General features: G+C 33.8%; 1 protein-coding gene across 1 annotated transcript; it reads right to left on the minus strand.

Moving 5' to 3' along the window:
- Nucleotides 1–9,179: 9,179 nt before the first annotated feature.
- LOC131177099 (uncharacterized) lies at nt 9,180–9,734 on the minus strand. The gene has a single exon (XM_058142084.1). The coding sequence runs from the start codon at nt 9,732–9,734 to the stop codon at nt 9,180–9,182; it is 555 nt and encodes a 184-aa protein (XP_057998067.1).
- Nucleotides 9,735–11,764: the final 2,030 nt, after the last annotated feature.

An 11,764-nucleotide genomic window follows, 5' to 3' on the forward strand; every position in this document is an offset into this window, starting at 1 on the left:
TAGCTCTCTCTCTCAAACTCCATTGAAGCTCCCAATTTAAGCTTCATACACCCCAATTTAACCATAAATTTCCCTAAAGTCCTTAAGTAAATCTTACCCCTAGACCTAAATAAACACTTTGGGAGTAAGAAGGAAAAGAAAACTTGGAGAAAAATTGAAGATTGAAATCTACAAATTGAGGTAAGTGCAATTTCAAGTTTAGACTCTTATTGAATTCATGAATTTAAGTTTGTGTGTGATGAAATTGCCTTAGAAATAAAGGAAATCATGCTTAAATAAGAGAAGAGAGAATGTGGCAGCCATGGAACCTTAAGGTTTTGATGGTATTTAGTTAGGTTAAACATGAAATCTTGGTGAATAGATGTTATATATGTGAATTGTATATTTAGATTACATGAATTGTGAAGATTGGACAAACTTAGGGTTTTGGACATTAGGGTTTAGAGATAAAAAATGTAAAAAAACTTGTAAATTGTGTCTTTAACCTTATTTGAGTTGATAAATGGTCATTTGTGACCTAATTCAGTGTGTTAGAAGGGTTGGAATTAAAGTTAAATTAGGAGGGAGTGTGGTCATGCTGCTACAGCGTGATCAAATCAACTTTGACGGACTAAAAATGAAATTTTACAAGTCCAATTGATATGGGACCAATTGGGTATGAAAATAGGCACTAAGTGACACAATTTTCATTTAGGAAGCATGCCCAAAAAGTGACTAAAACCTAGTACCAAAGTTGAAAAATTGCAGTCGCTCAGATAAACGACCAAATGAACAGTGTTTGTTCATTTAGTCATAACTCGAGCTAGGCAGGTCAAAATGATCCGAAATTTTATCAGTGGTTAGATAAGATATAGACCTAAAACTTTCATGAAGAATACTAACCCAAATTTTGCCAATTAACCCAATCAAATTACTGAGCAAAGTTGGATCACTGAATCTGCAGACTGCAGATTTATCATATGAATAGTAAAGTTTCAATGGCTATAACTCTCTCTAGAAAACTTCGATTTAGGTGATTCTTGAACCGATGAAAACCTAAGGTATAGTAGAACATTTCATATGAAGAAAATTAGACCAAATTATGGACTCAACTTGATCAAATTGCTGAACGAAGTTGGATCAATAAATCTGCTGTAACAAAAATCAGAGCATGAACAGTAACCGTAATTTAACTATAACTTGATCTACAAAACTCTAATTGGAGTGATTAAAAAAGTAGAATAAACTTAAGACAATAGGGAACATTTTCTATGAAGAAAGTTTTGCCAAATTCCAACAAAAAATTGACTAATGGAACAAAGGCAACCTACACACCAAAAACTAAAAATTGACAATTTTGCCTAAAAGACTTAAGTTTTGAGAAATGACCAAAACCAACAAGTTTGGTGACCAAAATATGGTATGTGGGTGTAGTTGGAATTTCCATACCTATTAAGCCTTAGAAATTCAATAATTTGACTTGAATAGTATAGTGAATAGTAACCCAAACACAAAAATTTAAGGAACGCCAAATTTAGCACATTAGAGCTAGGTAAAAGTGAAGTTAAATTTATTTTTGGATTTATGTAAGTTATGATATCAAACATCTGAAACCGTGTTTCAAATTAAAAAGACTTGGAAGCTCTGAGAGACCGAGTCAAGGTTTCAGACGCGACTCACGTCAGGTTTGTGCACAATAAACCTTATTTGAGCCTTTTTATCATTGAAAAAAATTGATTTTGTGTGATTTATGAAAATTTAAAGTAAATTATGAATTGTGTTGCCATCTTGTGAATGAAATTATGACTTTTGAAATTTATTGGATTTCTCATGAATTATTTGAATAAATTGTTTTGAATTGATTTTGTGTTCACACTTAGCATGACAGTATCACATTACTCCTCCTCCATTTATGGGGTGAGATCGATTATTTTCCTTCCTCTCTGGTTTACCAGTTGAGGTTGTAGATCGGATGAATATTCATTAGCTAGCTAGCCACCTCCCTTATTGATTTCGATTAGTGGGATTGTAGATTGCTTTGTCGTGGTGTACAACGCAGCATTGATCGGAAATTTTGTGTCATGGCTTAAGTTGTGTATGAATTGGCAACACTGTGTTCTTAAATTATTTGACTAAATTGTGTTATTATGAGTTTTGATACTTTGTGAAATGTGATTGAGAAGTATTTAAATTGTGTTTTGGCAATGAATGATTTATGTATTGTATTTCAAATTTTTATTGTGCACCACTGAGTATTTTTATACTCAGCGATAGCTTGTTTTGCTGTCGCTGATAAGAGCAAGGAGAAAGCAGCAGAGTGAGCTGCTATCGATATTGAAGACTTCATTGACCTTTCTCAGACGTATTGTTTTATACCCTTATAGTTATTTTGATGTAACATCAGAATGTCATAAGTATCAATGTAAAGTGAGCAGCTTGTATAATAAGTTGTAATAATATTATTTTTGGAACTTTTTTTTGTAAATTAATATTTGTAGTTTGTGAATTTCATACTTTATACACTGTGAATGAAGTTATTAAATATTTTGAGATGATAAACTTTGATTGGATTGTGGAATTATTTTTGAAGTGGATTAAATTGAGTTGACTTGAAATTATTTGGTGGTTGGGAGTTGTGAAAATTTTTGAAAGTGTTTTTCTCAGGTATTTGAAGAACTGTTTTCTCCAAGTACAAACGAAACTCACAAAATTTTTATAAAATTTATGTAAAATTTCATTGGACAAAAATTTTTACTAGTTTATAAGCTTTGAATAAATGATTTTAATTCCTACCAAAATACTCACCACTTCCAAAATGTAAGAAAATTGTTTTAAAATCCCTTGTAGGGTACTTAATGAGTTATCAGGTGAAGTTCGTAGTTCATTAGGTATTCTACGGATCATGTTATGCCTTACAAAGGGTAAGGTGTGACACGAGCTTCTTCAAGTTCACGCCTAGTTCTACTATCCTCGCCTCATAAGATTTTGTTTGACCTCAATCTCTGCGATGTAGTCCCGAGTAGACGAAAGTTGGGATCTAACTAAGCCGCGCCCCGACCGCTTCGCACTTCCTCGCCTCAAGAGATGAGCCTTTTCTTTAATTATATGTTGATTCACAAGGCTCTCTACGCTCAAGCTCATCGTTTGAGCCAGGAGATCGCCAATGCTATCCGGAGTCAGCCTATTCCGGTTGTCCTGGAAGCAGATGGTGGCACCCAAAACCTTGGCCAGTCCAGGATTCCTCTGAACTGAGCGATTCTTCTCTAGCGACTAAAGGAGGACCTGAGCACCATGAGAGAGGGTCCTCATAGCAGGTTGAGCAAACCCTCCCTCCGCACTTGAAGAAACTGGCAGAGGTGGTGGTTCTTCCTGTCAATGAGGGGAAGGAGCAATCTCTATCTCTGGGATCGGTTGCCCCGAAGGTCGGACGAAGAGCCCGGCACTTCTACCGAGTCTCGCCCCGGTGTTTGAGATATAGCGAAAATTTTCATTTCTTGTACCTTCAAGGTGACCTCCCTTTTTCTCTTGCGACTCTCCTTCGTGCCCTAGCCTCTAGCCATTCCTACACGGAAAATAAGTTAGTGAGATCACCTAAGTTGAGAGGCTAAAGATTTAGGTTATACCGATCCTAGGTCCGAGGTTAAAGAGCTGCAACTCATAATCCTCATTGGCGATCATTTGCATTAGCCACCACTTCAGTTCGGCCATTACCGCATCTAGACATGAATACTTGTGAATAGCCGCCTGGTCCTTCAATTCCTTTACCATGACGTCCTCATCTCTATTTAGGGTGATCTTCTTTGGAACTGAAGGGACTGTGCATCGCTAACCGCGTGATACCTCAAGCCATTCTAATCTTACTCTCAATATAAAGAACCGATTCTTCCAATTCTTCAATGAAGAAGGGAGAACGGTAAAAACCCACAAAGGTCGCTGGCTTGGAAAACCAATACTCGCCATCCTTTCATCAAGTGAGTTTATGCAACTCAAAGAAAATCTTTGTCAGAGGCTCGAGCTTTTAGCTCAAGATAAACCTCCGAAAGCCATCAGGATCCACCAAGAGTTTGGATGCACTTGGGCTATGCATACTTGATGGAACTTCAAAAAGGCTTTAAAGAATTTGTTCAGGGGGAACCGAAGCCCGGCCTTCAATTTTTCTTCATATACCATGATCATGTCATTTTCTTCAAAGAAATGATCAGCTCAGTGATGGCCATGACATCGGATGAGCTCGTAGGAGTTAGTTCAAAGGTTGTATTCTTGACTACTAGACTGAATATCAGTTTCCTGGAGGACTGATGGAAACTCATCCATGGGTAAATTTTCTTTCCCTGAAGAAGATGCTTGTTGATTAGGCCACCGACCGTGGACTGAGACAGAGGTCGTAGAAGGTTCGGGTTGCCCACTCAGCCTGACCACCTCAACTTCATCCGATGTCCATGAGATATGAACGGAGGAAGGACTAGCAGCTCTCTGACCATCGGTGCCGCTTATTTCCCGAAAACAAAAAGGAAAAATAATAAAGAAAAGATCAAAACCCTTACCAGAGTGTAAATCGGTGCCTGAAAACTTTAGAAAGCGAGAGGAAGTGCTAAAATCGCTAGGGGAAGGTCTGAAAATGACATAAGGAAACAAATGACTCACCTTTCCCCTATTTATACCCGTCTGAGCATTAAATTCTCACGAAGTCCCAAGCGATACATTAGTTAGCGGAACTAGGCTTCCACCTTGACACGTCGCAAGAAGGTTCCAGAAACATAATAAAAATCGAATAAATGAGACCGGTTAATTAAGGTCATCGAATTGTACAAATTTTCAAACCTACAGATCGACGAATAGAGATTTGTTTAAGGATCAGATCGGGTACACTCATCAGAGATTGAAAAAATAACCAATGCAATAACAAAACAAAAACATTCAAACAAAAATTTCATTTCATTTTCAAATGATTAGATTACATCAATTAGGCGATCTCAAAAGATCAAATTACATCATTTGGGCAATCTCAAAAGATCAGAATGAGAGAGATCGGGAAATAAAAGTGGACCTGATGCAAGGGTAGAGATTGGAATAATAACCCTTAAAAGGGAATGGTCACAATGGGAAGATCGTAAAGCCTGTGAACGAATTCGTGAGATCTGAGAACTCGTGGAGTTGAACAACTACCAATCATAGCCTTCAATTAGCTTTCCCACCGCCGATCTCGAGTTAGTTAAAGCATCGCAGGCATGATCAGATCCTCACCACACATCTCATTTGCAAAGACGCCCTCCTAACCGCCAGACGCCAAAACAGTTAAAGCAGCCCTGTACATCTCGATCTCTACTGTTAATTATAATTGTAAGGATGGATCTAGAGCCCTCAGATCAAAAGCAGATGACAAATTTGGCGCTTTTTATTCCCAGCCTTTGGATCCATTTCGTAAGGTAAGATCCTTGACCGTTGGCTTAAGAAGAGAAAGGACGGATATTCCAATGCACTTCAATTCTCCATTTTGATTCTCTTTAATTCTCGAATATCGACATGTCCTTTGAATCGAGCCCTGCCTCCCTAATAAGATCCCGACCTTCATTTTGGGCACCCATTCCCTATAAATACCAAGGCAACACCGTAGAAGGGACGAAAAAGAAGGTGGTGATTATCGTGGAAAGAATCTAGATTTTGATCCAGCTTGCCATTTTGAGCTATCAAGTATTGAGAAACTTTAGAAACTAGTTTTCTAAAGTATTTCACTAAAAGGAGCTCTAAACCCTAAGATTTTCATTTTCAGTGCCTGTGCACCACCCTCTAAAACCATTTTCATTCCGCTTCATTCCTACAATTTAGTATTCAGGCATTATCTCCCGAGTTCAACTGCTCCAACCTATTCCCATTATTTCGTAAGTTCGAGTCCTTCTACTGCCACTTTCACTTTTGCAAGATTTGTGGATATCTGAGTCACCATCTGCCTTCTCAACTTTCCATGTAAGCGCTACACTGCATTTTGTTAAATACCCTTGGTTTGTTTTCTCAAGTTTTCTTTTAAAGCTTCTTTTATATCCAATATATTAAGTCTCGTAATAGGCCCGAAGTTATTTCCTATGTCTCCTTTTTTCTATTCACTCACAAAGTCCATTTATCGTCACTTAGTTTTCATTTCCTTCGAGAGTATACATTCAAGTCATAGGTGACTTGAAAATACTCTAAAGAATATAGGCAGGGGTACTTTAACACGAGAGTTTTGGTCTGAATAAATGAAAAATGATAAAGGAAGATAGGTGTAGCAAAGGTCGGATAGATCGGAAGCAAAATTAACAAATAAGTTATGAGGTCAGGCTTCGGAACAAGCCCAGGTGATAATATAATAGATTGGGAATCAAGATAAGATCGGATCCCGGACGAGCAACTAAAAAGAGATCTGATATCGCTAATCAAAGTGTTCTAATAAAGCGATCATGCGGAAGATCGACAAGGAGTTCGGTCTTTCATCTACTATCTAGTTATAAGGTCCTGTAGGCTAGGAAAAGTCAGACATGGGTCTCTTGTGTCCTGTGATTTGTTCCCACAAAAAGGGGTCAAGAAGGACCCTTTACCAAAATTCTTAGTTCCAAGTTCTTACAAAACGCCATTCTAATAAACACACTAATAGATCGGGGGAGAGTTCTTACCCAAACTTTATTTAATTTTTAGCGTAAACACATTAAGAGTTCAGGGGAGAGTTCTTACCCGAACTCAGCCTAATTTTTAACGTAAACACATTAAGAGTTCGGGGGAGAGTTCTTACCTGAACTTAGTTTAATTTTTAATGTAAACACATTAAGAGTTTGGGGGAGAGTTCTTACCCAAACTCAGTCTAATCTTTAACGGAATACACTAAGAGATCGGGGGAGAGTTCTTACCCGAGTTTTCAACTTAAATTCTTAACACTAAGGGAGTTCTACCCGAAACACTAAGGGATCGGGGGAGAGTTCTTACCCGAGTTCTCAACTTAAATTCTAAATATAATAAGAGATCGGGGGAGAGCTCTTACCCTAGTTCTCAACTTAAACCCTTAACACTAAGAGATCGGGGGAATCTTCCGCTTAAATTTTAACAGAATACATTAAGAGATCGGGAGAGAGTTCTTAACCAAATTCTCTTAGCTTAAATCCAAATTAAAATATCGCAACTTCAATATTCGAATTAACCCCCAACAAAAATCCATTACACAACAACTATTCACTGAAGGGTCATCTCATGTACTCGTGTTCTTGGGCAACCCTAAATAGTAAAATATCAAATATTCCTTTTATCCACACAAAGGATTAACATCGTCATTCCAACCCTCTAATTATCAATTTTAATTTATAAAGAGCATAACATTAATCGCACACTCGTTGAGGGACGCAGGTGGAGTGCCTAACACCTTTCCCACCAAAGGTATGGACTCTAATCTAGAATCTCTGTTTTCAAAGTGGATTTTAATTTTCAAAAAATTGTTTTCTTTAATTTCCCTCAAAATTAAAGTGGTAACACCTCATTTTTTCTACTTCGGTGAGAACTCGTCTGGCGATCGCAAAACCCTTGCGACAATATGTAAAATTATTTTTTTTAATTTTTTTAAATTATATAGATGATTTTGATCGTCTTTAATGGATCATTATCAAATAAGGTACACAATAATTTGTGTGAATTTTGAAATTAATTAACATATTTTAAACTTTTAATTTTATTGAAATTTAATGAATTAAAAAATATAATATTGGGTACATAAGGTGTAGAAATATCCAAAAAGGGATTTCTTTTTAATTGTTAATTTTCTTATTATTATTATTATTATTATTATTATTATTATTATTATTATTATTATTATTATTATTAATTTGTGGAGAAAATAATTTATATAAGAATTTTTTTAAAAGAAAATGATTTTATTATGAGTTAAAATGCTATATTAATGCATACATATTATTTAAGATATGTTAATGTGGAAATTGATTTTTTTTTTAATAAATTTTTTAAATTATGTATGAGAAATTATATGTATTTTAAATTAGATGATATTGTCTAATAAATTTTTATAAATAAGTATTAGGAAAAAGTTTATATATATATACATGCGCACTAGAGTTAGCAATTTTTTTTTTCTTTTATAAGTTATATTAGAAATTTTAGCATTATAACTCATAAGTAAAGGGTGTTTGACTTAGCAAATCAGTTATAATTTTAAGTTGACTCATTTATTTATAATATTTTTAAAATTTATAAATAAAAATGATAATAATAAGTTACAGAGAGTAGTTTTTTTTTATTGAAACTTATAATTTGATTTGACAAAATATTTTATCAGATTATCATAATATATATATATATATGTGTGTATGCGCGCACGCACTTATATGTGTGTTAAGATTCATTGTACTTTTGTGAGCACTAGTATCAATGAATCTAATCATAGAAATTGGTTTATTATACTTTTATAAAAATATTAGTTAAAGAGTATTAAAAATAATTTAAAATTAAATTTAATAAGTTTTATCTACAGAAACACTAAAATAACAAAATAGTTTTTTTAAATTATTTTTTCTACAACATTTAAAATACGCTTTATTCGTAAATACGCTTTGACTCTCTAAACTCAATGCCAAACAGACACTAAATAACTATTCTCAACACCAAGATACTAAGGGTAAGAGTTTAAGAGATCACACTCATAATTACCTACCCTTAACCCAATGTTCAGCAGGAGTTCCCTAAGTCTATCCACCCACAAAGGGAATACAAAAAAAAAAAAAAAACGCTTTCACTCAAACATGGAAGGCAGAGCCTAATGGCTCTACTAAATCACTCGATTTCCCCCATGCCATGAAGTGAATATCTACTTATAGCCAAGATATAAAATTAAAAGAACAGACAGTTATTTGATGTGAATACATGTTGGCAGCCAGTGGCTGCCAGCAAAATAATGCCACCAATATTGACCAAGCAAAATGCCATACGTCAAATATGGTTTCGATGCATTCTCTCCATCATTGAGAATTTCTTTCACTTCATTTTCTCTTTCACATATTTACAAACAATTTCACGTCACAAAAATCCAACATATTCATCTAATGTTTAAAATTGTTAGCAAAAGTTGAAGCATTATCATTTTAGTGGCTAATGAAGTTAGAACAACTTAATTAAGAATCATCATCAACAAGATCTAGCTCATCCGAATAAAACGATACTAATTAACATCACTACCAACACCAAAAACCAACCCAAGTAAATGCTGCATTTTCAACTATAAAATGCACTGACCTGCAAGTACGTTTTGGAACCAGCTTCGTAGACAGTGCCTTTTCCCACAGGTTGAGCACATCCTTCGAGAGAACATTCTTAAATGTCTCCAATTGTAAGACACATTCACAGTTTAAGCCTGGACATGTAAAAGTCTTCATGCCCAATTTGATCTTTGCCTCCACATGCTTGCTTATACATTCCAAGCAAATTGGGTGACGACAGTTCCCATTCTTGATCAGCTGATCATTTTCTTTTTTCCCCAGGCAATTTTCGCAGAAACCCATAGAGGATTCTCCTCTTACTTCCACATGAACCGATGGCTTGGCACTTGTTCCAGAAGTTGGCATTTGACAAGTGATCAGAGAGGCCTTCAAAGCCTCCTGGAACTGCAATTCTTCTGCAAATGCAGCATCTAAGAGTAGCATAGTCTCATCTTCTTCATTTTTGCCCAAGAAAGGTGGGAAGTGGGCATCATTTAGAGGAAAAAGATCAAAGGCTTGGGCTATTTCCATTTTACAAAATCAATCTTTGTGGGTTGTTTTAGTCTGATCTCTTTTCTGAGTAAAGACACTAGTCCATTTAACCTGTATTTAAAGACTAACCAAGAACTTGTCATGGAAGTTGCCTCTCATATCAGTTCTCTCTTCTTCCTCTCATCATGGAAGCTGCCATCTCAGTTGTCTCTAATTGACAACTTCGTTGAGGAGTTATTTTTTTGACTTACAGGTTCTGCTTTTCCAGTCAACCAGTGTTGTATAGACCTGTAGGGTCAGGTTCCTTCTGTTAGGTGGTTAGCGTTTTGTCTCTTTCCTATATTTTATTTTATGTTAATCAGGAAAATTCTGGAATCTACTGAAACAATAAGGAAAATTCTGAATCTACGTGAACAATCACTAAGATGACCCATATTACTTGTGGATAAATGCGTATGTGGCTCATAAGTGCTAGTGCATATAAATAAAATTTTCATAATTTTAATAAAATGTTTGTCTTTAAACTTATATGATAAAAAAATTCCTTTAAAAATATCATAATTTTATAGTATGGTCCATTAACGTGTATTCATTTTTACTTTAAAAAAAAAAAAAAGATTTATAAGAATTGACACACCTGGACACTTATTAGAGATCAACTCTCTTTCGTCTTATTATCATGGCAATTGCCTCCTCTCTTCTTTGGACGACTTGATTGAGGGGTTAAGCGTTTTGGGCTAAGACTTGTTCACTACGAAAAAAATTAGGATAATTTATAGAAAAAATTTATAAGAAAACTAAAAAAATATATATTTTTTTCGTTTACAATGTCAATTTTTAAAGGGTGAATTGAAATTTTTTTATTAAAATTTAGAAAATAATTTTAAGTTACATTTTACTAAAGTTTTGGCTTTCAATTATGGTTTAATAAAAAATAATGTCATTTTTAACAAAAATTATATTATAATTTATTTATAAATCAAATTGAATAATTAATATCATAATTAAAAATAAATTTATCAATATATATTTTATGAAAAATATTTTTAAAATTTAAAAATTAATTTTTTTAACTCTAATTAATTATAAAAAAAATATATATATATAAAATATTCACACCTTAATATTAATTTTTGATTCCGTCACTAACAATTTCATAATCTCCCTTCTTCAAGTGAAAAGCGCATAGACCTTGCTTTTCCACAAGTCAAGCAAGCGGTGCAGCGTAGGGTCGTGGACTCCATTACGCGTTCTGATTCACCTTTCGTCTCTTTCCAAAGTTTTATGATTGACGGTTAATTTCACTTTAATCTCTTAATTTATTTATTTTTTAATTAAAAAATGATGCCATTTTTATTACAAAAAATTATATTATTTTATATAACTTAAACTGAATAATTATTTTAAAAAATATAGTTTTTATTGTTAATAAGTAAATATATTTTTTATATTTTTATTATTAATAAGTAGATAAAAATAAATTTAAAAAAATAAAAAAAATAATAAGCAAAGAATTGTTTTTTCCAGCATGGGTTCCGCTTTTCGACAATCGAGCAAGCAACGTCGTGTAGGGTACGCGGTTAAGCTTTTTGTGGCTGTCTTTCCTGGAAGGAAAACTAGGTGAACAACTACGCTTTTATTCTAGGAACAGCAACAGGCCAGATCAGATGTGGAGCAGATTTTCCTGCGAAAATTTTTCTTTTTCTTTTTTGTTTTAATTTATTATAATATAGCATAAATTTATCTCTTTAAATAATAATAATAATAATATATTATCATCTGGTGGATTATGGGAATTCAAGATTAGGAAATTTTCCCCATCTCCACCCCTAATAATATTAAAATTAGAATAAAATTAAGAAAATTTGATAAATATAGGTAGAATCGAGTTTAAAATAATTGTCACACCTATTTTATCCGATTTAAGCGTGCATAAAAAATATTTTTTTATATAATTTTAAGGATACATTTCATTTATTTTAAATTTTGTTTTAAAGCAAATAAATGGAACCAAGTATTTTGACTTATTATTTTATTTTAATTTTTTTTTATCAAAACTTACATAAAAT

Source organism: Hevea brasiliensis, unplaced genomic scaffold (assembly GCF_030052815.1).
Source record: "Hevea brasiliensis isolate MT/VB/25A 57/8 unplaced genomic scaffold, ASM3005281v1 Scaf330, whole genome shotgun sequence".
Lineage (NCBI taxonomy): Eukaryota > Viridiplantae > Streptophyta > Magnoliopsida > Malpighiales > Euphorbiaceae > Hevea > Hevea brasiliensis.